The sequence below is a fragment of the Cottoperca gobio genome, chromosome 12, assembly GCF_900634415.1.
Source record: "Cottoperca gobio chromosome 12, fCotGob3.1, whole genome shotgun sequence".
Taxonomy (NCBI): Eukaryota; Metazoa; Chordata; class Actinopteri; order Perciformes; family Bovichtidae; genus Cottoperca; species Cottoperca gobio.
Window position 1 is genome coordinate 13,924 of NC_041366.1, and position 27,808 is coordinate 41,731.

The window sequence follows — 27,808 nt, forward strand, 5'->3', positions numbered from 1 at the left end:
ATGTTGTTGTCTGCTCACACACGTAGGTAGAAACAAACAACACCAGCATCTTCTGTGCCACCCTCCTAATGTTTGGAAACCTGGTTTCTCTTAGTGAAGCATAAAACTCATCCAGTTTAAGGGAGTTGAACTTCTCCTTTTAAGAAAGAGTCACATTGAAGATCAATCAGTTCCAATTGCAACTCTTGCGGCGCTGTTACAGGGGACATGACACCAGCTGAAGTGACTTGTCCATTTTTTCAAAATCAGAGAATCGATGGCAGAATTCTCCGTGCAGGTCGTCAAGGGATTTGCTGTATTTCTTCATATGTCGAGGGGCCTCTTTCAACGTCGCTAGTGTGGGGAAATGAGTGAACGATTTGTTTGAAATTTGTCTTGAGAATAAAGTCAACTTGACTTTGAAGGCTTTCACATGTGTGTACATTTCGTGCACAAATTGATCTTTCCCTTGTAGTGGTGGCTGATATTGTATGTCTAGTGTTGTAATTATGTGTGTTTTAGGTCTGTTGTTGTTTCTTTTTTGTTTCTTTTACTGTTTTTATTATTTGTAATTCTTGTTTTATTTTATTCTTGTAAAGCACTTTGTAATCTTGTTATATGAAAGGTGCTTTACTAAATAACGTTATACTTAACATTTTACTTACTTACTGTCCAGATTGTCAACAAATCTAGCATTGGACATTCTAGTCCCTCAAGCTCCACAATCAGGTTATATATTTTTTCTTGACCAACATATTCACGAATGACATGGTGTATGGAAAACTAATGAAAGCCAAAACGTCTAAAGTCAGATGTTCTTTCATTGAAACGAATGGGTGTACATTTGAATCATTACTCCTGTCATCAGAACTTAATTCCATAAGTAGCATTTTGTCAAAGCAAAGCTAGTGTCAGTACTGGGATTCTAAATTATTTGAGGTCTTGTGTCTCCTCTAGGGATCTACCTGTTAGACATGATCTACATCGACTCAGCCTATCCTGCATCAGACAGTATCATAGAGACAGAGCGGCGGACCAATCAAATGAACAACCTTCTGAGAGTCATCTCCGACCTGCAGATGTCATGCAACTATGGTAAGAAACAAGTTACACTAGAGACCATCTTGTGATGGGGTCACATCTGCCACGTCCCCAAATCTTGCTAGGGGCTTAAAGTGTGTGTGTGGAACTAGACCTTCATTTTGATCTCAACTTTATTTAACACTGGGAAAGACAGGGATATATACACACAGACACTAAACGAGGGGAACGAGACACATCTGGGGAGAGAAGATAAAACACAAGGGCAAGGTGAACGGACACAGGAGGAACAAGTCAACAATCACAGGGGGAAAACACACAGACAGGAAGTACAACTAGACATGACATAAGGGGGAGTGAACACTTCAAAATAAAATAGGATATACAAAAATCGCGATCATGACAGATGTAGTCTTTACATTTCTAAAAGATTCAAAAGAAATTCACTGGAAAATCTGAGGCAATAGAGTTTATTCTAAACACGACAAACCCGAAAGCACAGCCGACTGTACTCTAAAACTCAAAGATCGGTCCTTTCGTTTATATACAAAATATTGTCCAACCCTCTTTGATGTGAGTGAGGCTAAAAACACATCCTCCTCCTTCAATTATTTTTACAGAAACCTTATTAGGCATTTTTATAATGGAGCCACGCATGAATGCTTCGGCCCGGCCTGGTCAGCTCCTGCTGTGACACCAATAGCTTTGGGACCGTCTCCTGTTTCCCTCCATAAATCGTATGTTGTATTGTTTTTCATAAATTGATAGCGGCCAATGTCAAGCTCACTAAAAAACACATTGTCTTTGCTCTGACTATTTCATAATAAATGTCAACTCGTGTGTTGCCTGTTAAATGCTTTTAATGTGAAGCTGCAGCAGTATAAATAGTTTGGTTTGCATTAGCAGTAACTTAATACAACATTCTTTCAGTTTATAATACTGCAAATATAAATATTGCAATACTTTCATCAGTGGGCCATAGGCTCAATCATTAATGTGTTAGCTCATACGATGATAGAAATTGACTTAACAGACATCTATGTAAATTAAAATCCTATAGATTATTACTTTAACCTTTACAGAAGCCTACAAATATCTTTGAGTATTCCTCGATTCACATCTCACTTATCTAAACCACATTCACAACTTAATGAAGAAGCTCAACCAGAAATTGTATGTTTTTAATATATCTCACCTGTACTGTCTCAGACAAATATTTTACTTGCAATCATTATTTCACCCATTTTGGTCTCTCGCCACAAAGGAAACTATTGAACCAATAGCTCAGCTTGTTTCTCTGATAACTTAAGATGCAGATGTCCGATGACTAAAATCCTTCCTCCAGTTAAAACATATGGTTAAAAACAACCAATATCTAAAAATGTTACAAAAATGTGGGTTAAAACAGGATAAAAAGTGAAATTATGACAATTTCTGCCAGACAATCACAACACTGACTATATAATATAGGTCTACTAGTTTTTAGACATATTATTGTGGAAATGATACATATTATATCTTTAACTTTTTACTTGGTGACATTTGTATTTATTTAGAGTCCATTTCTGTGCATATATACTTTATTATTATTTTGTATCATTTGTGTTTGCTTTAATACAAATTATATAGCAAACCTTGCACATACCATATGTGGGTTGTCAGATTGAGTGTTTTATCTAAAGTGACTTCTTCCAACCTTCTTTCTTCAGATTACTTGGTGACCCTGCCACATGTCCAGAAGTATCTGTTGTCTGTTCGCTACATAGAGGAACTCCAGAAGTTTGTAGAGGATGACAACTTCAAGTAAGTTTCATCTCAGTGACTGGCACTGCAGGGGCGCAAGAACACATTTAGGGCCATGAAATGTCATGTTTCATGTGAATGACTGTCATCACTGGTTTGATACAAGGATTTAACCACTTCCTGGTGATGAAAACAGCAGGAAGTCTCTTTACTCATTTGAGTGATGCCCAGTTATCCAGGCTGGTTCTTCTTCTTCTTTGTCTCCTTCGCTAAAAGTGTTCGTGCAGCTAAAACCGTAAGACCAAAAGTCACCATAATTGGCAGGTCAGTTGCAAATTCCACCCACTACTTATGCACATAAAATGACCTCATTGACCTCAAGGTGGCGCCGTAAAAATCAAGTTTACATTTCCATAATTACCTCAAAAACATCTTGGTTTACAAATTCCTTTCATCATTTAAATATCTTGATTAATCTGAAATTAATTAATCTACAAGAGCCAACGCCCACAGCCGCTCTCCAGATTTTTTCAAAGTACTTTAAAATCTCCTTTTTACCTATTTCTGTATGGACTGAGGGGATGCAGAGAGTGATAAAGCGCTGGGAGCGTAGGCTACAGCATCACTGATTATGTGACATGTAAGTGGATAAATAAGTGGGAAGCAGTCCAAGGATGGATTTATAAATGAAGTTATACCAATGCAAAGTTCTGCGCATGAGTAATGATGGCCAGTTTACAAAATAATAATACAATGGTGTGTGAGGGGTTTACAGCCGGTTTTGAGTCTCAGAGCTCTGTGATAGACAGCATCCAACAGATGAAGAGAGTGGGCTGAAGCTTTCATGTACAAAACATCCCCATGGTCAAGAAGAGGAAAATGACAGCAACAAGCCAAGGATTTGTTGCTAAAAAGAAGCCAAATTTTAATTTCTGTTTTTTTTTTTAAAACAATATAAGATTTGAGAGAAAGGCTTTAATCAATTGTGATGTCTTAATATTTGTAGATTGTCACAATCTCAATAGGTGTGCTTTGTGAAGACAAGATGCAGGGTGGAATAGCTTGCACATGCTTTTTGTTGGAAAAGAACATGCCCTTGGTTTTTTCTGTATTTAACACTAGTCTGAGGTGGAACAGGTGCAACTGAATAGTGCCAAATGCAGATCGCAGATGTTCAATGGGCAAGAGGGCAAGTGCTTGAGTCATCAACAATATTAGGAGGCAGCTCGAAAGAGTTGGCAGACAGAGAATTATCGTTTACCTAAATCTCCTAGAATCATTATGGCTGACTGTGGTCTGTGATAAATAATAATTGCTTTTGGCTTTTTTAATGGAAGCAGTACAGCGATTTTGTAGATGACGGAAATATAGCCAGTCAGCCTCAGAGCCAGGCTTCCTTGCTTTGGCCCAAAGCTGGTAAGTCAGAACCGTTAAGATTAATTACTCCAAACCTTTGTAAACACCTTATAAAGATATAAATTATCAATGTCCAAATCATAAAGATTCATTTTATTTTAAGTATTAAAGCAGGGACAAGAAATACAGTTTTGATTCAAACAATACACAAAATTCTATAAAATCTAATCATAATATAAATCCCTAATACATTTCTGCTTCAGCTACTTTGATCTACTTATCGGTTTGAGGAGAGAGAGAAGTCAGATTGCTGGCCTTGCGATCTTTTCCTTTCTGCCGGCCGACAGCCTTTGGGCTTTGTTCCCTGAGATCTGTCAGTGTCAGTCGTCTATTTGCAGAGTGAGCATAGAAAACTCAGAAGTATGAATTTGTGATCCAAAGTTGTTTGCGCTTTTATCTGCAACTTGGATACTACCTTCAGAGTCTTCTTGATGGTGCAGTCTTCACATCTCTTGTGTCTGTGAAGTCGCGAAGGATTAACCTCGATTCTGACTAAAACTCCTCTTTTTATAGTTCTTTTGGGCTGCTTTAGCCCCTACTTTCGTCCTCCCCTTCTCTCTGCCTCCCACCTCTGGTATGCTTTGTGGCTGGACACAAGTCTGTGTGGCAGTCTGTGTGGCTGGACACAAGTCTGTGTGGCTGGACACAAGCCTGTGTGTGTGTGTGTGTGTGTGTGTGTGTGTGTTGTGAGAGCTATTTTTACTCACATTCTCACACTCATGTTTACTTACAGCATGGTTAACTATCGTCATTGAAATACAATTATATTCAGGACTGTCCATGGTACTTCCCATGGTTAACTATCATTAATCATACACACTTGAGTTACATTAAGATGGTTACATCATGAATCATACAATATAGTCATATTAAAGTTTTCTAGCATACATAAGTAATTTATCATACATACTGCGCATAGTGTTTCTTTATAGAATTGAGTCTCTATGCTATTCGGCCTTTTGGTTGTTTGAACTTGTTTCATCATCCAGGCATCTGCAATGAAAGGCTGAGAAGGAAAGGCGTACTGATTCTCAAACCTACTTGACCAGTGTTGCATATGTAATGTCATGGGTTCAACTTGTGAGAAGGTGTGTTGCAACCCATGTCTCCCCAGTGGCAGTCAATAAGTCACCTTCTCTGGGAATACTAAAGGTCCAGGGTTTGAATCCCCAGGGGCCAACAAAGAAATTCATGCATGTGGTATGTTTTCAAGAGCTCATTCAGATCAATCTGCTTGCAGCTAAACTTCTTACACTTTCTTATGTAAATACATTTAATCCACGATAAAAATGTCTGTAATTGTCTTTGTGAAATTTTCAGATTCACTGTTAGCGATTCAAAGACAATGTTCAGGCTCATATTTTCTGCATCTTTTTCTGACTGTAATTGATGACTGCTGGAATTTATATCACAGCAGTGAAAATGGGTGTGTCTGATGAAAACCCTTTGTGTTGCAGGCTGTCTCTAAAGATTGAACCTGGCAACAGTTCCCCTCGGATCGCTTCTTCTAAGGAAGACCTCGCAAGTAAGACGCACACTGACGCGATACTCTTCCAATTGTTTTCCCTTTAAATACCAGGTATTTATTTGAATTACTTATTCAGTTTGTATTAGTATTATTAGATTAACTGTCACAGTTGCTGAAGCAGTACAGGCAGGAAGGACCCAAATGCAGAGTTGGAGGCAGGCAGATTCAAAGAAAGCACTATATTAAAGAACACAGCCTCACACAGCTTCCAAATGTCAGATAACAAGCAGCTAGGCAAAACAGGTAACAAAAGCAATGAAGCAAGAAGACAAACTGATTAAAGAAAAGGGGAGCACACAGACTAAGTACAAGGAAAGGAGGGAGATAATAAGGGACAGATGAAAGTCATAAGGACGGGGCAGTCAAAGGCCAGAAGTAAAACAAGAGATAAGACACAAGATAAGACACAAGAGTAGAGACACTGGGTGCATCCCAAGTCTCTTTAAATGACACCTATATGTTTCCCTCACTTGCATCTTGAAACCATGCGAGGAGAGAGGAAATACATTTTTACGTCCTTTCCTCTGAAGCGTCACGTGAAGTGCTCGTTTCTGACCACAGCTGGATCAACTGTCAAGTCGGAAAGAAGAAGGAATGTTCTGACATTAAAATGGTTACAACAAGGTCTGTGGGTTATCTTGAGTAACCTGATCATGATTTCTGGAAATACACATTGTTGAGTCTTTAAATAAAAATGTTTGGGGCTTTGAGCGCCGCAAGAGAAGTGCCATGTAGTTTCATTATATTGGAGAGAAGGCAGACATCTCTGCAGCTGATATCTTCAACACTCTACAACTCACACCAAAACTCCCTAGATTAATAAATAGGACTACATGAAACAGGAAATGTATTTTGTCCTGGGCCACTGCAGTCGGGAAGAAACTGTTTTTGGTCCTGATGGAGCACAGCCCCCTGCCAGAGGGAAGTGACTCACAGAGTTTGTGTCCAGGGTGGGAGGGGTCAGCCACAATCTTTCCTGCCCACCTCAGGGTTCTGGAGGCGTACAGGTCCTGGAGGGACGGCAGATCGCAGCCAATCATCTTCTCCGCAGAGCGAATGATACGATGCCCTTGTCCTTGGCTGTGGCTGCAGCGAACCAGATGTTGAAGTAGGAGGTGAGGATGTACTCAATGATAGCAGTACATTTCTCTTCTGTGTTTTGTCCACCTCAGCCTGTTAGTGCTACAGCTCTTGAACGACAGCCTGGCTGAGGGCCTGCATTTTGCTGCATAAGGAAGTGAAAACTAAAGTAAAATTTGTACTAAGTAAAAACTAGGACAGCACTTTAATTTGACTTTTTTAATTATGCCACACATAATCTCATGTTATAGATAGTATAGGAAACACAAATAGCATTCGCTTCACTAGAAACAAGCAAATTAAATATTTTTCATTCATTCCATTGGGAATTAGGGTATCTCGGAAGTGTATCCTGTACGCCTCCCTTTGAAGAAATATTGTGTCCCTATTACCACCAAAATATTCTTCCCCTCTTTGTTCACGGTTGCATTGCTACTTTTTTTTTATAATATTACTGCCACCAACTCTCAGTTTTCAGGCTGAAAAGAGAAATAGACCCATAAGTTTGAAGGCTTATCAGATGCCAAAACACTGCGCAGTGGTGTATAATGCTATGAGACAGGATTTCACAACTTTGGAATGTGAACAATCATTTTATCCTCTGTCTTCAGAAATAAGTGCCCGGACATATTTGATTAGCATTACGCTAATTTGCTAGATAATGTTGGCTTGCGTTGGGCAAAAGCTGATCCAGGTTCAACTTAAAAATAAATGTTTTAATGTTTTTTTGCTGGAGTGCTCTGAATCAATACCCTCACTATTCCAACAGTGTCGTCGTTTAAATAAATGAAGCGTCTGCGTTTTTTGCTAATGTCAGTCTGAACATGGTCTTATTACAGAAGTGCATTGGAATAACTCATAATTATGACTTACTATCGCATAATTACCAAAAAAGGTTGGGCCGGTGTAAAAATGTGGTGTAGAACATTTTAGTTAGTAGATTATCATGGATAATTTTAGATGGTGAAGTAGTTTGGCAAGCTAATAAACTAACACATATCCACTTAGTATTTTGCTAGCCATTGCAAATCTTCCATTAGTTGCGTTGCGTTGTAACGTTAGCTGATTAGTTTGTAAATGTCAATAAAGGTAGCAAAATACTGTCTTGAGCGTAGTCAAGACAGTATTTTGCTACGTTAGCTACCTATCAATTCGTCAACAAAAGCAAACAAGCCTGGAAGTTAGTCAGCTATGACCAAAATATCCCATTATTGTATACCGGGGGGGAAAGGGGTTTGATTTTTCTCTCCGTGAAATATGACAGCTACAGCAGCTTGAAAATAGCGATATGGGTCAATGAATTAGCTAGCTAGCGCACATTGTAGTCCAGCTCAGAAGAAAAACCTTTTTTTAGCAATAATTCAGCCAGTGCAAACCCCAACACCGGGGATCACAGCAGGATCAAGCCTGTGTAATGGCAGCAACAGACAGTTTGTTGATTCTGCGGGGAGTCGGGCGATCCGGGATCAGATCCCCACCGTTAGCTCTTGCGCTGGTTGAGGCAACTGACAAAGGAGACTCTTTTCTGGGCTAAGCTCTTTGCTTTGGGGGGCTTGAGAGTGGAGGGTGTGTCTCGGGGCTGGATTTAATCTGGTTAAACAAATTGAGTGCTTTGTTTTTAACGTTGATTATCAGTTCAGTGGGTATCTGCCTAATTCTGATCTACATGCAATTTGTTGGTGTTTTTCCGTGTATGCGTAAAATGTATCTGCAGAATTCTGCATGTACAGATTCTGTTGGATGTTTGTCCCAGCGGGTATAGCTATAATGATTGAGCGGACATTATACTTCACTACCATACAGTACAATGGGACCGAAGACACTATCAAATATTTTAAGCCAGATTTGAATTGGAAAATGGACATTATAAAATGTTACATTACATTACATTTAGCTGATGCTTTTGTCCAAAGTGACTTACAATAAGTGCAAACAATCATGAGGACACAACTCTGAACAGCAAAAATCTTGCAAGTACATTAGCTTCAAATAGGTGAAATCATTGAAGTACAGAACTATAGCTTTAAATAAGCCAAACCAATGTAAGTGCAACATACATTAACGACAGAATAAAAACTCAACCATTAGCTTCAAATATGCCAAAGCAATTTAAGAGCTACATACAGAAATAAGAATTGTATTTATTTATTTGTATTATTATTGGCCAAAGCAGTCGAAACAGGTGGATTTTCAGTCTGCGACGGAAGGTGTGAAGTCTTTCTACTGACCTGATATCAATGGGGAGGTCGTTCCACCATTTTGGACCCAGGATATTAAACAGGCGGTTTTATTTGAGAGGTATCTGGGTCTCACTCGCTGTGAGTGAATAGCAAGCCGATTGGCCGATTCAGAGTAAAGTGAGCGAGCTGGGGTGTATGGTTTGAACATTGCCTGGATGTAGGAAGTGCCTGATCCTTTCACAGCACGGTAGGCCAGCACCAGAGCCTTGAAGCAGATTCGGGCAGCTACTGGTAGCCAGTGAAGGGAGCGGAGGAGCGGTGTAGTGTGGGAGAACTTGAGGAAGTTAAACACCAGTTGAGCTGCTGCATTCTGGATGAGCTGTAGAGGTCGGATGGCACATGTAGTCCAGCCGGGAGGGAGCTGCAGTAGTCAGAGTGGTGGACCAGAACCTGTGTCACCTTCTGGATCAGTAGGGGACATATCCTCCTGATGTTGTAAAGCAGGGGTATTCAACTAAAATTCAAAGAGGTCCAGTTAGACATAATTTCTGGTCTGGTCTGGAACATCATAATGTCTAACTTGCGTTATCAATTAGTGTGTATATATTGAAGTAGTGAAGTAGCTGTATCAACGTCTGCATGTAATCAACAACTGACTGTCAAATCAAAAAAAGAAAGTACAATTAAAAAACATTTCGACAATATTTATTGTTACTTAACATTGAACTATCCAGATAAATATAATACAGTAGATATGTATAATGTTCTTCTCAGGCTGAATTTAAAAATAAAATGGAGAAAATAAATAAAATAGCTTTTGAAAAATTGTGCATCTTACTATAAAGTGCTTAATTTTAGAACTATTTATGCTGACATAGGTTTTTGCTTTATTTTGTCACAAAGCTTTTCTTTTGGTTTTCCCTCAACTAAGGTTTCAGCTACTGCACTCATGCACTCCATGACAGCCCCTCCATCAGTAAATGTTTTTTTGTGTTGACCCAAAATCCATGCAACTGTGAGAGAACATTAGCACGTTGTTGGGCAGTGAATGAATGAGTCAGGATCCTGGTGGATTGATCATATTGGGCTCTGAGACTGCTTATTTTCTGTGACCTCAGTTCAGACTTGAGTGGGTATGTTTTGGTCAAAAACCGTGTACTTTGTCTCATAGTGGCGTTTCACATTGCCACTTTTAATGAGCGCCACGGTCTCTGAGCATATGAGACAAAGTGGTTTTGTGCTCCCAGTGGGAAGGACGAACAAGAATTAGTCTGTTCATTCTGGGTTGAAATCTCTGTTTCCACTGTCCACTTCTTAGAGAGTGCCATGTGTAGTTATTTTTCTCTCCCTGTCTGCCACTCTCTTGTCTCTCCGTCTCTGTTTCTCTCCCTGTCTGCCGCTCCCTCGTCTCTCCGTCTGTGTTTCTCTCCCTGTCTGCCGCTCACTTATCTGAAACAGGCTCTCTTTAACAGGCTTGACTTTGGATACATGGAATGTGGGGTGAACCCTCATGGAAGGCGGCAGATGAAGACGGACAGCAGCAGGATTGATGACCCTCGAGACGGGGAATGGACCCACGAAACGGGGAGCTAACTTCTTGGATTCTACTCTGAGGGTTAGATTCCTTGTAGATAACCAGACCCGTTGCCCCAAAGTGTACAGGGTGGCAGGAATGCGACGTCGGTTGGCGAGCCATTGGTAACGCTCTGAAGAGCGCAGGACTGTGAGGCGAGCCTGTCTCCATGTGCGTCAACACCGACCTACGAACGCCTGCACAGAGGGAACGCTGGCCTCCCGTTTCTGCTCAGGGAAGAGTGGTGGCTGGTAACCCCAGGAGCACTGGAAGGGTGAGAGACCACAGTGGCAGAGCTGGGAAGGGTGTTGTGGGCATACTCGATCCACAGGAGTTGCTTAGACCAGGAGGAGGGGTTGCGGGAAGCGAGGCAGTGAAGCAGTGTAGAGCTGTCTCCATGTCTTGGTTCATTGTCTCTGCCTGACCATTGGTTTGAGGGTGAAAACCGGATGACAGACTGACAGTGGACCCCAGCAGCCTGCAAAACTCAGACCAAAAGTGAAAGGTGAATTGTGGACGAGAGACCACGTCACGGGGCAGACCATGAACTCTGAACACCCGTTGGAACATAATTTCAGCTGTTTCTTTGCCGGTAGGCAATTTGGTTAGTGGAATGAATTGAGCAGTCTTGGAAAACCAATCAACGATAGTGAGTATGAGTATGTGTTACCGTCAGAGGGTGGTAGGCCAGTGACGAAATCCTAAGAGATGTGGGACCATGGGCAAGCTGGAACTGGCAAGGGATGGAGAAGACCGGAGGGAACCTAGTCGGAGGTCTTGTTTTGGGAGCAGACCAGACAGGCATCAACAAATCCTCTGGTGTCCTCCTCCATGGAGACCACCAGAAGCGTTGACGAAGCACCGCTAGGGTGCGTCTCACCCTAGGGTGACAAGCCAGGCGAGACGAATGACCCCACTGTAGGACCTGAGAAAGGAGACTGGCAGGAACAAACAAACTGTCATCTGGACAAGCACTAGGAGCAGGATGTTCGGCATGGGAGCGCTTTACCTTGTCCTCCACGTGCCAAGTTACCGCACCAATGACACATCCAGAAGGAAGGATAACTTCCGGATTGGATGGGAAGCTCTCCCACTGGAATTGACGGGAAAGAGCGTTGGGTTTCACATTCTTTAGACCAGGTCTGTAGGAAAGTGAAAAGTCAAAACAGTTAAAAAAAAAAAAAAAGAAGACCTTGCCTGACAGATGGTACTCCAAGTTGTGGTCCGTCCAGACTAAAAATGGCTGCTCTGTTCCCTCCAACTAGTGTCTCCACTCCTCCAGTGCTAGTTTCACTGCCAACAACTCCCGATTCCCAATGTCATAATTCCTCTCTGCCGGAGACAGCTTCCGGGAGAAGTAGGCACAAGGGTTAACCTTCTGATCCTTAGCCGATCCTGCCCCCACACCGGTGTCCGAAGCATCCACCTCCACGATAAACTGGCGAGTGGGATCTGGGAATATGAGAATGGGAGCTGAAATGAAACGTAACTTCAATTTACAAAAAGCCTCTTCTGCCACGGGGGAACATCGGAAGAGCACTTTCTGGGAGGTGAGGGCGGTGAGGGGAGCTGCCACCGAGCTGTAATTACGGATGAACCTCCGGTAGAAGTTGGCAAAACCCAGGAAACGTTGAATCTCCTTGCGTGTGGAAGGAGACAACCATCCGTGACAGCCTTCGTCGTATCCATCTGGATATTACCTGTGTTGACGATGAATCCCAAGAATGATACCTCTGAGGTGTGGAATTCACACTTTTCAGCCTTCACAAAAAGACGGTTCTCCAAGAGCCTCTGGAGAACTAGGCTTACATGTGTCACATGCTCCTGCTTAGATTTGGAGAAAATCAGAACGTCATCCAGGTACACAAAGACACATACGTTGAGCAGATCTCGAAGAACATCATTGACTAATCCCTGGAAGACTGCAGGAGCATTGGTGAGCGTTGGCAAACAAATCCAGTAAGGAGCAGGCAGAAGAATCTGAGTCCAGAAACAGGCAAGCAGGTTCAAAATGGCTAGGTCAGCCAAACAGATAAACTAGAAGATCGCCGGAGAGCTTGCCAGGAAAACACAAGACAATATGGTAGGGAACAAATGGGAGTGAACTGGTATATATCCTCTGCGAGACTAATGAGGGAATGAGTAGCAGGTAAGGAGATGGGCTGGGGAAACCAGGTAAAACCAAATTAATAGTGGTGGAATGCGTGACAGCGCCGGTCAAAATTGAAAATCCCTTAATTTATTGATTATAGGTCCGTATAGGTCGGCGTCTGGGTCCGGACTCGGACCACGGTCCGCCTGTTAGTGACCTATGTTGTAAAGAGTGTATCTGCTGGTCGTCCAGATTTCTTGCAGTCCGAGTTAATAGTAAGGTCTTGGATGGGAGAGCCCTTCCCTGGAAGGAAAAGCAGTTCGGTTTTATCAAGGTTGAGTTTCAATTGATGTGCGGACATCCACTGAGAGATATTAGCCAGATAAGAAGAGATTTGTGCCAGGAGGTTTTACATCTGGGAAAAGACAGAATCAGTTGAGTGTCATGTGCGTAGCTGTGAAAGGAGAAGCAGGAGTGACACACTGAGCCAAGCGAATTGCTGTACAGAAAAAAAGAGGAGAAGAGAAATGTTCTCTTAATTGCATTTAGAGCTCTTCGAGCTTTTTCTTTTAGTGCATTCACTTCGATCTTCAAACTTGCTCATGCTGTTATCGTTAAACCAAGGTATGTATAACTCGTTCTATGTTTAATGATATGGTTATTTATGGTAAACTGGTATTTGTTCTTCATATTTACTGCCAGGGACCCATTCTTACAGTACTTTTCTACTATGTCCAGCTGTTGTTGTAGTCCTTGTTCAGTAGGAGACAGTAGAACAAGCATCAGCATGAAACAGAAGGGGGTGAAGGTAGCCTCCTCCGGTTGTGTTTCAGGCATGTAAGGTAATTGGTAGGGTACTGGGGGCGTGGAGAGTGGGAGGTCCAGACTGAACTGGTGTGTCTCCTCACAGCAGGCTATGTCAGGGGTCGGGAACATATGGCTCTTTCGATGACGCCATATGGCTCACAGACAATTTTGAGGTCTGTTTAGCGAAGGGCGGGGCTTCGCTCCCGACACACGTGCGCACACACACAGTCAGAGACAGAACGGAGGAAAGGAGAGGAGTGAACAAAAAAATATCCCTGCACGCACACTTGTTGAATAACGTTACTGAATAATAATGTTTTTTTTAATATGGTTTTGGATGAGTGTAAATTGTAAATGTGGGCTGATGTTTGATGGTTGGGTAAGAAGCCAATAACTTTACGAGTTATTCGTGGAGTAATTAACACATGGATTCCTGTTATTCTAACTCTACCACAGATGTTTCGTGATTACAAAATTGCACATGAGTAAACTTTGTCCTCTTGTTTGTAGGAAAGATTCGAACAAATCCTTAGTACATTATCCCTAAAGTTCCAAGTCTTAGTGTTATCATAGACTCAGATCTAAGCTTTAAATCCCACATAAACAAGGTGACAAAAACATAATTCTTCCACCTTAGAAATATATCAAAAATCCAACAATTTATAAATCAAAAGGATGCTGAAAAACTAATCCATGCTTTTATCTCAAGCCAACTCGATTACTGTAATGCACTCTTTGCCGGCCTCCCAAAAAAAACGCTGCAGCAAGGCTGCTGACTAGAACCAAGAGGAGAGACCACATCAGTCCAGTATTAGCCCCTCTACACTGGCTTCCAGTAACTTTTAGAATTGACTTTAAGGTCCTCCTTCTGGCATACAAATCCTTAAACGGAACCGCACCAAGTTACACTGCCAACTCTCTAATAAACTATGTACCCCCAAGAACATTACTATCATCCACTACTGGTTTATTAAATGTTCCCAGAAAACATCCAAAAGAAAATTGGGGATGCAGTCTTTTGCAATTATGCACGAAAGCTATGGAACACTTTACCTGCAGACATTAGGGAAGCAAGCTCGCTCAATATTTTCAAAAGTAAGCTAAAAACATACTTTAGCCTTTTAATAGTGATATTTTATATCTCTTTACTTTAGCCTTTTAATGGTGATATTTTATATATTTTTATCTTAGCCTTTTAATGGTGAATTATTATTATTTTATAATGCTGCTACTCTATGCCACTTTAAACTAATTTAAATGATTTCATACATTTTTGCTATACCTGGTTTAACATTGAATGTGTAAAGGTAACTGAGATAAATTTCAGACTGTGTATTTTTGAAAAACCTGAGATCAAATAGACTGTTTTACCACGGGAAAAAGAGGAAGTTTCTCTGATAAATGTGTATTGGAGAAAAAGTGGCTTTAACTGAAGGGAGTAAACCAGTTGAAAGGCCACAGGGGCCCATTGTTGATCTCATGCTTTCAAAATATGGCTCTGGTAGTTTAAAACATTTACAAGAATGGTGTAATGAATGTGATTTCCTGGCAGTGGGGTCGTTAAGTATGGCACAGATAGGGAAACTAGGCATGATTTCCAATGTTATTTTATACTATTTTAATTCTGCTATTTTATACTATTTTAATTCTGCTATTTTTATAGTATTTTAATTCTGCTATTTTATACGATATTAATTCTGCTATTTTATCTGCTATTTTTATAATGGTACTTCAGACTCATTTACATCAACACTGTGATTATTGTACTGTAAATGCTCTTATTCTGTCTAATCTTGTACTAATTGTTATGTTTTTGCTGTGAAGCACTTTGGGCTGCAATTCTTGTATGAAAGGTGCTATACAAATAAAGCTTATTATTAGTATTATTATTATTATTATTATTATTATTATTATTATTATTATTATTATTATTATTATTACCAAATACCCAGCAGGCACAATCACATGCAGCTGTCTGTATGTCCTCTGCAGTGTTTGAGCTTTTTCCCATTGCAGCACTTAGTACCACAAAAGAACTTCATACCGTTATGATCCCCGGCGTTTATTTTTTATCTTTCCTGTTTTACTTTGTAAGAACACTCACCATGTGTCATGTTTCGTTTTACTTCCTGTGTTTTTGTTTTCTGGACATGTCCCTGTTTTTGTGATTTGTTTGCCCTGCCCTGATTTGATCCTTTTGTGTCTCAACACCCTGCTGCCCTCGTGTCTTTGCTTGCCTCCTCCAGCTTTGCCCTGTTCTTGTGATTATGTGTGTGTGTGTATATATATATATATATACTGTATATATATATATATATCTGTACACCCTGCTTGTTGTGTGTACTGCGCTTGGGTCCTCTTTTTAACCACATTGTGACACATACAAGTTAGAAGTATTCCAAGCATGATGCACACAGACCCCTGTGTGTTTCTGGTGAAGGAGGCAGAGAGTCTCTCCCCAGCTTCCACTGGTACACACTGTAATGCACATGATAACACTGCATCAATTCACTAATCCAACACAGGCGGCAGAGCTATGGCTAGACTGAGCTTTTACACATTCACACAATGTAGATGAATACAGCCGGCATATATATTTATTAATGTATCTATTTTTATAGATATGTATCTATCTGTATATGTGAATACACTTTGCTTTTAACAATTACATACTCGACACTGAAGAAAAACCCTTTGACAGCCACACTCTAAGAGGTTAAAATCTAGTTTTTACAATCAACAGCATAATGAATAATACCTCATCTCTGATGTAATTACGCATACAAGCCAAGAAAAAATTGTAGTGCTGAGCAGTTTTCTGTGTTGCAGGTCTGTCTGAAGTCTCGGCCTCTCTAAGGTATAACCGACGGCCTACCTGCCCTGACACCTCTGTTGGGCTTCATATCCCCACCCCCCCTCCCTCTCACCACAGGAAGAGCCATAGTCTGGGAAACAAGTGAGTTATATTCTGGATGTGATTCATATAACATCTTTCTAAATTCATAATGTAAAGTGTTAAATATGATGTAAAATATGGTCAGTGTTAGTACAGTAATAGAGCAACAATATCTATAACACCAAACCCATAAGCTATGCAGCACAGTATAGTAATATACAACTCTATTATTGGGTAGTAAGATATGAAAAGTGATAAAGAAACAAGATGGCATTCTAATGAAAAATTCCCCATGAGTGTGAAATGCATTGTTATGTATTTGGCACCACTGTATGTACCTGTATGGCTTGCTTGTTGTGTAATGGTTGATCTGTGTCCGTAGTATGATGTGTCAGTATGGCATGTCAGAGAGCAGGAGTGCCACGTTTCCCATCGAGAAAGCACGACACTTGCTGGACGACAGCTTCTTAGAGTCTCAGAGTCCAGTCAGACACGATCCACACAGCACCTCTGTGTCCAATGGCCTATCGTTGGGTATGTATATACTGTAGGATACAATTATTTTTCTATAACATTCTGTTCATGACAAATACACAAAGCTGTGTATACATTAACCAGAAGGAGATGTATTTTATTTTTACTATGATATTTTCTTTGAAGCTGACGCATACATAACAAATTATTATACGTATGTCAAACATTGATAGCTTATCACTTACCTATTTAAAACGTATCAGAGCCTCTGGCCAACGGAGCTGGAAAAGTGCCATCTGGTTCACGTCATGCTGATGCTGGAGAACGGCTAAGATGCTGAACGCTAGCTGTACTGTAGAAACACCATCCATCCATCCATCCATCGTCTACCGCTTATCTGGGATCGGGTCGCGGGGGCAGCAGCTCCAGTAAGGAACCCCAATCTTCCCTTCTCCGGGCCACATCCTCCAGCTCCGACTGGGGGATCCTGCGTTCCCAGGCCAGTGAGGAGATATAATCTCTCCACCGAGTCCTGGGTCTTCCCCGGGGTCTCCTCCCAGCTGGACGTGCCTGGAACACCTCCATAGGGAGGCGCCCAGGTGGCATCCTTACTAGATGCCCGAACCACCTCAACTGGCTCCTTTCAACGTAAAGGAGCAGCGGCTCTACTCCGAGTCTCTCACGGATGGCTGAGCTTCTCACCCTATCTCTAAGGGAGACGCCTGCCACCCGTCTGAGAAAACCCATTTCGGCCGTTTGTACCCGTGATCTCGTTCTTTCGGTCATGACCCAGCCTTCATGACCATAGGTGAGGGTAGGAACGAAGATCGACCGGTATATTGAGAGCTTCGCCTTCTGGCTCAGCTCTCTTTTCGTCACAACGGTGCGGTAAAGTTACTGTAATACCGCCCCCGCTGCTCCGATTCTCCGGCCAATCTCTCGCTCCATCGTCCCCTCACTCGCGAACAAGACCCCGAGATACTTGAACTCCTTCACTTGGGGTAATGGCTCATTCCCTACCCGGAGTAGGCAATCCACCGGTTTCCTGCTGAGAGCCATGGCCTCAGATTTAGAGGTGCTGATCCTCATCCCAACCGCTGCACACTCGGCTGCGAACCGATCCAGTGACTGTTGAAGGTCACAGACCGATGATGCCATAAGGACCACATCATCTGCAAAGAGTAGCGATGAGATCCTCAGGTCACCGAACTGCAACCCCTCTCCTCCACGACTACGCCTCGATATCCTATCCATTAAAATCACGAACAGGATTGATGATAAAGCGCAGCCCTAGCGGAGGCAAACATTCACTGGAAACGAGTCCGACTTACTGCCGAGTATCCGGACACAACTCTCGCTTTGGGCGTACAGGGATTGGATGGCCCTCAAAAGTGACCCCCTCACTCCATACTCCCGCAGCACCTCCCACAGTATCACCCGGGGGACCCGGTCATACGCCTTCTCCAGATCCACAAAACACATGTAGACCGGATGGGCGTACTCCCAGGCCCCCTCCAGGATCCTTGCAAGAGTAAAGAGTTGGTCTGTTGTTCCACGACCAGGACGGAATCCGCATTGTTCCTCTTCAATCAGAGGTTCGACTACCGGCCGAACCCTCCTTTCCAGTACCTTGGAGTAGACTTTACCAGGGAGGCTGAGAAGTGTGATACCCCTGTAGTTGGCACACACTCTCTGGTTCCCCTTTTTAAATAGGGGAACCACCACCCCGGTCTGCCAACCCCTAGGCACTGTCCCAGACTTCCACGCAATGTTGACGAGGCGTGTCAACCAAGACAACCCCTCAACACCCAAAGCCTTCAGCATTTCTGGACGGATCTCATCAACCCCTGTGGCTTTGCCACTGTGGAGTTGTTTGACTACCTCAGTGACTTCCATCAGGGAAATTGACGATGATCCCCCATCAGCTTCCAGCTCTGCCTCTACCATAGAGGGCGTGTTAGTCGGATTCAGGAGTCACCCGCTGCTTTGCTTCTGACACAGCAGAAGCTGCCGCCCTTCTAGTCCTTCGATACCCTGCAACTGTTTCCGGAGTCCTCCCGGATAACATAACCCGGAAGGACTCCTTCTTCAGTCGGACGGCTTCCCTGACCACCGGGGTCCACCACGGTGTTCGAGGGTTACCGCCCCTTGAGGCACCTAAGACCTTGAGACCACAGCTCATCACCGCAGCTTCAGCAATAGAGGTTTTGAACATCGCCCACTCAGGTTCAATGCCCCCAACCTCCACAGGCATGGCTGAAAAGCTCCGCCGGAGGTGTGAGTTAAAGTTTCCCCAGGACAGGGGCTTCCTCCAGACGTTCCCAGTTCACCCGCACTACCCGTTTGGGTTTACCAGGTCTGTCCAGAGTCTTCCCCCACCCCTTGATCCAACTCACCACCACGTGCACTTATGAGCAACACGTTTAATAAATTACTCCGTCGTTAGGCATAATCTTAACATAGGGTAGGAATAGGGTATCCACTCGTTATCAATAAATTGGCTGTAGATTGTGGATTCACCGTCAGTCGACGTTGCCTTTATCTAACATTCCTCTAATGTAGTCACGTAGGTATTTACGTACTATATTTACGTAGGTAAATATTCAACTACGTATTCCGTATTCACGTATGTCTAACGTCACGTAACGTCTGCGTATCTTATGAGGCACACGTCGGATACGTCCGGTAATTTTGAACATGCTCAAAACATCAGCGTTCAACAACGCACCCCAGCGAAACACAGTGAGCTCTTAACGAATACTACTTATACCTTACCTTAGCTACGTAAACTAACGTGTTGCCAATATTTTGTATACACCATATTTTTGTATATCTTATGCATTCGTTGGGCATTCGTCTGATACATTTTGTATTAGGAAGTGATGCACTAGACATGCGTATCTGTATATGTTCACTTTTCCCATCCGAGGAAAAGTTGGACGTATTAGGACTCTGACAAATTTTCGTATGCGCTGGAATACGTTTCTGTCATACGGATATGTGTGACAGGGCCTTAAGGAGTTCACATTTAAACAACTTGATCCATAATCTGTGTCACAATAGCAACTTAAGTGACACTAAAGTGTAAGTTGTATCATGAAGAAAAACCCCAGACTCAGTTCTTGTGACCTTGTGAACCAGTCATATTTTATATTAGCCTTATTAACCCTTTTCTCCTCACCATGTAGTTTCCATATACCACAGTTTGTTGGAAACCCCTGCTCTCAGGATGCACATTATAAAAGTGCAGATACCATTTGTGTGTGTGTCTTTTCTCCATGCTTCATGAATCCTCATCATAATCATCTGTGTTGCTTCTTATTTAAAAAATTTGAAATCTTCTTTAACAAAATATTTCTTCCACACTGTTATGTTATATTTACAAATGCCTCATTAGCTTTTTTCATAAACCTGAGACCAAAGAATACACTTGTCCTGTGTTTTTTTCCAAATAGGCAGCAGTGAAAGCTCTTTTGGGGAGGAGCTGTCCCCTGGAATGGAGAGGTGAGAACTAATCATCACATATAACCACTGTAATCACTTTGAAATGACAAATGAAATATGCATAGCATTAAAGTGGTTCATTTAACAATTTAGATAACAAGCTGAGGACAAAGAAATTGCTTCCTCACACTGGTATCCCATTTAAACAATGCCACCTCCTCAATGTGATCATAAGACTACAATCAGGTTCTGTTGAATAATAAAGGCTGACAATGTATATTTTGTGTTATTTCTCTGGCTCTCAGCCACAAGCCCATTGTTGCTCCTGAAGATGTGAAATTTTAAATCTATCTCTCAAATATACATTTACATATACTTTTTCTTTTTTCTATTCAGTCATTTCCTAAAACAGTGGCTCACTGTAGTTTTTAGCAAACATACAGGGGCAATTAGTGACTTAGTTTGGGACTATTTTCAGCGGCGGATTAATCCACATTTTGTACTGTAGTCAGTATTTGGGGCAGCAGGACTTTGTGTGGGCGTTTGGCTCAGAACATTTGTTGACAAGAAGAAAAATATAGAATATCTCCAAATTTAACTATGTATGTATTTGAATGTTGCTAATATCCTATGTCAAGTTAATCGTACTGTATATCTATTTATATTTATTTATATTTATATTTGTCCTAGCAAGAACATAGAATAAATATTTAATTTATCTATGATTGCCAGGTTAAAATCAGGCTGTGATTGGACAATATGATCATGTTTGTACCTCAGTACTGTGAATGGTTTGAGTTGGCTTAGGTTTATTATATTGGTTCTTCTGGTGACTGAGATACACTGAAAAGTTCTGCTAACCAAAACGTCTGTGACAATGTGTGACAAACAGGGGCCGCATGTACGCAACACTGGGCCCCAACTGGAGGGTCCCTCTCCGCAACTCCCCCAGGAGCCGCAGCTATGTTTACAGGTACATTGAGAGGGAGAGTAAGAGTAAGAGGTCAATATTGCTTTAAATAAGAGTGAACTCATCTTCATGGGGTAATAGGAGTTATACTCTAATGTGTTTTATCTCACCTCATCCCTTTACCGCATGCTGCTGGAAGCCAGATGTAATTTTGTACTCAGCTTTCAGAAATGTAATTTGGCTGTGGGCTGTTTATTCCACTTCCATTCCACTACATTCCACTATATACAGGTACATTGGTAATATGGTAGTCCTTATTCTCTAAACTTTAGAGAATAAGGACTGCTGCAGCTGGGCATATACATTACCCCCAATTTCTTCAATCCGTCTGGTGATTGTACTCGCTGACAGATTCACGGCATTAAAGACATCTTTCTTCTCGGGACACACCTCTTCCGCGACAGCATTCAAACATTTCTTGACAAATTCTCCATCAGTGAAAGGTTTACCGCTGCTTGCTATCAGTTGAGCAACGCGAAAGCTGGCCCGAACGGGTGACTGGTTCAGCTGAGCTTGGCGTACAAATGTATTCTGCTGAGCTAACAGTCCACTTTTTAGCTTTGAGAGTTTGTCTGCTCGCATTTGGCCTTGCAAGTTATCATACTTGTCTTTGTGACGGGATTCATAGTGTCGGCGCAGATTGTATTCTTTGAATACCGCCACCACCTCTTGACAGATGAGACAAACAGCCTTTTCTTTGCATTGAACAAAATAATAATCGTTTGACCACTGCAGGTTAAATACCCTGCATTCTGAATCAATTTTTCTCTCACCTAACCTTTTCGCCATTATTCCGTTCTATGTGACAGGGGCTAGTCTAGGATTCGCGTGGCCAGACTGAAAAAAAAATGCGTCTCTGGTATTGTTCAGGGGGCCGGGCCAAATGTGGAGGCGCGGGCCTTAGTTTGGGGACCACTGCTCTAAAGGGTCAGTTCATCAGTTCTGTTGATCATCCAGAATAACAGCGACACTGAAAGACATGCTGTAAAAAGCTCTTTATTAAAAAAAAATCATGTATTGAAGTACAGTGACGTGAGGTTCATGGCTGGGGAGGCACTGACTCTTCTGGAGTCAGATTTACAGTAGCTTATTCACCATTTTCTTGGCAGCATGAATGAGTACTACTGGTTATTTTGCATATCTCATATCAGCATTCTTTATAAACACACAGGTAAGGTACATATTTGACCAAAAAAGAATGTTACATTTATAGTGGCTCAGAGAGGTATTTGCTCTGCACCCTCCATAGCGTTTTTAGTCTGATGCTTTGATAATTAATTAATACAGACTGCACTATTAACAAAATAATATTTTATTTAAGGTCAAAATTTCGTTTTTAATTTAAATATTGGATTGTTTTTTCTTAGTCAGATCCTATTTTCAATAAAATTGTGGTATTACCTTTTTGTAAAATCTTCCATTTTTGGCCGTCAGTCAGAGAAATAAACTAAACTAAACAGTGCTACAGCGCACCTGACTCTGATGTTAGCCAGCAGTAGCTTGTTGGAGCTACCGTCTCTGCGTAGAAGAACAGCAGCTACACAAACCTGTGGGCTCACATGCGCCCTCTTCAGTGTGGGCTCACGTGCGCAGAGTATTGTCTGCCTCACCTGGTGTCTTCTCACTGTGGTTTTATGTCACATCTGCAAGACTAAATATGTTGCACACATACATTACATACATTAACTAGACTATGGAATGTCAGGACACATAATAAAAGTGTCTATAAACATTATATTGGCGACATACAGAGAGATAGCAACAGACACGCACCAAGTGTACGCGCTCAACCTAGTTTGCGAGGGATTGCGCAATCCGAGGTGAGGCTCAGCTCGTCGCTGCCGTAGCTCACATCTCTCCTGTAACTGAACAGAGAATGCGCACATTCAGCAATTTTGACTATAAAAATTATCAAAAATATTGGAATCATACAGAAAATGTATTTATAGCACAGACCAGTGAACAAATATACATTTATATTTTATTTTATTGTTATTAGTTTTTTTTTACTATTCATGATGACGGGGGAGGCTCTGTCTACCCTGACCGCACGTCCCTGTTGAAGTATTGAAAAATGCTGTGAGCAGCACAAATTCATTCAGGTCCACAGTTGGTTTGGAGGTAGAATGTTGTTGACGTTGCTTTTGATCCATGTGCCAAAACAATACCAGAGTTCCAGTGCAGACGCCAAAAATGGTCAGATATGTGATGCTAGTTTTCAGTAATTGATACATTTAAACTTAATGTTAATTGCTTTTTGTTATCATACCTTATTGTTGATTCACATTTCTTTGGTCAGTATGTGGCCCATGCTATAGCTTTAGCGCTCTCTGCAGGATATTTGTATACCTTATGTGTTGGGTAGAATGCCACCCACGACTGGTATATAATTCAGAATGATTTTGTCCTAATCCCGATCCTGATGTATTCATATTGAATTCATTCTACTAAAGTGATGTCTAGAATATATCATGAAGTCAGAAATGCCATCCTCACAGGAACAGCAGTAAAAAAACACTAACATGCCAACACATCTTGTGACTGCATTGAACTCTGGTCTATTGAGGCTGAAGTCAGTGGAGAACTGAGTCTCTGCCTGTTATATTTTTCTTCATATATCATTGTTTAACAAAGTTAATACATGTATACCGTCAAACTATAAAGTAGCCACACAGCATCTTATTCACACAAATTAGAAAAATTCACTAACCAAGAGGCCCAGAAATTCAGTGTGCTTTGCCAATAACTACTTAATTTTCGCATTAAATCAGTGCAGGCTGTGTTTTAAATAACACACACTTAAAGTTCATCTTCTATACTAATCGTTGCCATCAGTGTGGTTAAAATAAAAGCCTACCTAGTGTAGAACTATCACTGTCCTCATAGCGCATCATATTATGACAAAGACTGAATGGCACACTCCGAGCTCTGGGCAGAAATCTTTTTCAGTTGCTTCTTTTGTGTTTTGTGTTTGGATCCACCCTTGGATCCAAACCTCTTCTCCACTTTCCAACAACATTAGCTCCTCGGCTGCCAACTCCTGCTATGGATGCAGTGAGGCCGGCGGTGTGACTATTGAAGGACCCCTGCGAAGGAAAACACTGCTGAAGGAGGGACGGAAGCCCAAGGTGATTTTTGATTTCACTGTGGTATAAGCTACTATTTTTTTCCTCAAATATGGTTAAACATTTTTGACCAAAAAATGCCTTTCCAATTTGTTAATGAGAGTGAATGAGATATTTTCAGCATCGTATATTTGATTTGTTGCAGTTGTCATCGTGGACCAGATTTTGGATCACTCTGTCTGGATCAACACTGACATTCTATGGCGCAAAAGCACTGAGGGCCTCTGAGAGAAAACATGTAAGTTTGATGTTTAAATAACATGATATTGCTCAGACTTTTTAATTTGAACAGCAGTTCTACTGTTTACCCTTAAGCAAGTCTCATATTAGTATAAACAGCTGTGAAGTGTCGCTGTCTGAATTCCTGCTAACAAAACATCCATATCAGTGCTGAGAAAATAACTTTGGGTTTTTTGAGTGAGGTGTTTTACTAAGGGAATCGACTCTGCGTAAACTACAACTACACTACTGGGCTAAGTATTTTGGTTTGCTTGCTTCCTTCATTCAAATGTGTATCTTTTCCATCCCTGATCATGTCTCTTTTTGTAGATATTACAGGCCTCACACATGTTCGCAACACCACCGTAACCTCTCTGCTTTTGTATATCCCACCCGCTCCTCTCATACCAAACATTTAGTTACAGGAGGCCTGTGGAACTGCCGGTCAGCCAATTGCAAGACTGAGTTCATCTCTGGCTACGCCTCCCATCCCTCAACTTCCTTGCCCTTACTGAGACTTGGATCACACCAGATAACACTTCCACCCCTGCTACTCTCTCCACAGCCTACTCCTTCTCATACTCACCCAGAGCCACTGGCCTGGGTGGTACTGGTCTGCTGATCTCTTCCAAATGGAGTTTTTCTCTTTATCCCTTTAGCCACCCTTCACCCACTCATCTTTCAAATTCTATGCTGTCACTGAAACAAAGCTGGTTACATTAAACATTGTGGTTCTCTACTGTCCTCCAGGTCCTTTCGGGGAGTTTTTGGAGGAATTAGACGTTCTCCTGTTATTCCCTGAAAATAGCCCTCCGCTCGTCAACAGACTGAATATCTCTCCTATCTTCTATTGCTCTGTCTCCGTCCCCTGCTACTCACAAAGCTGGCAACCACCTTGACCTCATATTCACCAAAAACTACTCTACCTCAAACCTCTCTGTAACCCCACTTCATATCTCTGATCACTTTTTCATGTCCTACTCTCTCCCTCTACCAATCTAACAAACTTATCTCCCCAAAAACTATATCTCTCCGCCGTAACCTTCACTCCTTCTCTCGCTCCTCTCTTGCTTCATCTGACCTCTCGGCCCTTCCTTCTCCTGACTCCTTCTCACTCATGCTTGCCAACTCTGCCACAGACAGTCTCCTCTCTACTCTGTCCTCCTCTCTGGACTCTCTCTGTCCTCTCACCTTGCAACAGGTTCACCAGTCCCCTCCAGCTCCCAGGTTGGATGACTCTGTGCGTGCTAACAGAACCATCCTCCGGGGAGCTGAAAGAAAATGGCTGAAATAAAAACACCCTGACGACCGACTTGCCTTTCATACTTTTCTCTCCTCTTTTCTCTTCCTCTATTTCAGAAACAAAAAGCACTTTCTTCCAACACAAAATTCAATCCTCTTTCTCCAACGCCAAAAAACTCTTCTCTATCTTCTCCACCCTCCTCGATCCTCCCAATCCCCCACTTCTTTCTTCCCTCCTACCATCTCACTTTGTCAACTACTTTGTAAAAAAAATAGATGACATACGCTCTTCATTTTCCGACCTACCGACTAACATCAACTGTTCACCATCCACATCACTTCCCCGCACTCTAACTTCTTTCTCCCCCCTCTCTTCAAATGAAGTTCTATCTCTCGTTACCTCTAGGAAGGCGGTCAGGAGCAATAGACTGGAGAAGGTGAGAGGGGATAGGGCAGGTTGAAGGACGCTTCAACCTGCCCTATCCCCTCTCACCTTCTCCAGTCTATTGCTCCTGACCGCCTTCCTTTTCTCACCCATCTCATCAACACTTCCTTAACAACTGGTTGCTTTCCTAACAATCTTAAGGAGGCAAGAGTGAACCTTCTCTTAAAGAAACCCTCACTCGACCCCTCTGCAGTGAACAACTAAAGACCTATCTCTCTTCTTTCATTTTTTTCCAAAACACTTGAGAGTGCAGTCTTTAATCAACTCTTGTCTTACCTTCACCAGAACAACCTTCGATCCACACCAATCTAGTTTCACGGCAAGCCAGTCAACTGAGACAGCTGTGTTTGATACAGCGAACCACCAGATCCTCCTCTACACCCTCCAACAATTGGGAGTCTCAGGCTCTGCTCTCTCCCTGCTCGAATCCTACCAAAGGACTGCACGTATAGGGTAACTTAGAGAGGGTCTCTGTCGGACCCTTGGCAGATCACCACCGGTAACCTCAGGGCTCTGTCCTGGGTCCCCTCCTCTTCTCTCTGTACACCAACTCAATTGGCTCAGTCATCACTCTCATGGCTTCTCCTACCACAGCTACACAGATGACACTCAACTGATTCTGTCTTTTCCCAGATCTGAAACCCAGGTGGAGGCACGGATTTCGGCTTGTCTGGCTGATATCTCTCGGTGGATGGCTGAACATCACTTGAAACTCAACCTTGACAAGACCAAGCTCATTTTCCTTCCAGGGAAGGGCTCTCCCATCCAATACCTTAACATCAACATTGGCACCTCTGTTGTCTCCCTGGCTCGTACTGCTAGTAATCTGGGTGTGACACTGGACAATCAACTGTCCTTCAGTGCCAACATCGCTGCAACAACCCGCTCCTGCAGACACACTCTGTACAACATCAGGAGGATACGTCTGTTTCTTGTCCAAGCACTTGTCATCTCATGCCTTGACTATTATTATATTACAGTTCATTTAGCTGACGCTTTTGTCCAAAGCGACAAAAAGTGCAAACAATCATGAGGATACAACTCTGAACAGCAAGAATCTTGCAAGTACAATAGCTTCAAATAAGCCAAACAAAGGTGCAACATACAGTTGAGTACTTTCAATTCAACTTGCTGGACTGCCTACATGTACCATCCAACCTCAACAGCTCATCCAGAATGCAGCAGCCCGGCCCAACCCGCTCCCTTCACTGGCTACCAATGGTGGCCCGAATCTGCTTCAAAACTCTGGTGCTGGCCTACCATGCTGTGAATGGATCAGCCCCTTCCTACATTCAGGCCATGGTCAAACCATCCACCACAGCGCGTTCACTTCGCTCTGCATCGGCCTATCGGCTTGCTACTCCCTCACTGCGAGTGGGACCCAGACTCCCCTCAAACAAAACCCGCCTGTTTGCTATCCTGGCTCCAAAATTGTGGAACGACCTCCCCATGTCAGGTCAGCAAACAGTCTTCACACCTTCCGTCGCAGACTGAAAACTCACCTGTTTTTTTTTGCACCTCGGCAAATGAAGAAAGAAAGAAAAACTGTTCTTT

General features: G+C 42.3%; 1 protein-coding gene across 1 annotated transcript in view; it reads left to right on the plus strand.

Moving 5' to 3' along the window:
- Positions 1–936: 936 nt before the first annotated feature.
- LOC115016523 (ras-specific guanine nucleotide-releasing factor RalGPS1-like) overlaps positions 937–27,808 on the plus strand; it is a gene marked incomplete at its 5' end in the record, with an annotated part of 35,830 nt that continues 8,958 nt past the window's right edge. The window contains 9 exons of the mRNA XM_029444307.1: positions 937–1,074; positions 2,730–2,823; positions 5,637–5,704; positions 16,269–16,395; positions 16,718–16,869; positions 20,265–20,313; positions 21,146–21,226; positions 24,246–24,351; positions 24,494–24,586. Coding sequence (XP_029300167.1) covers positions 937–1,074; positions 2,730–2,823; positions 5,637–5,704; positions 16,269–16,395; positions 16,718–16,869; positions 20,265–20,313; positions 21,146–21,226; positions 24,246–24,351; positions 24,494–24,586 — 908 coding nt within the window. The remainder of the gene's footprint in view (positions 1,075–2,729; positions 2,824–5,636; positions 5,705–16,268; positions 16,396–16,717; positions 16,870–20,264; positions 20,314–21,145; positions 21,227–24,245; positions 24,352–24,493; positions 24,587–27,808) is intronic.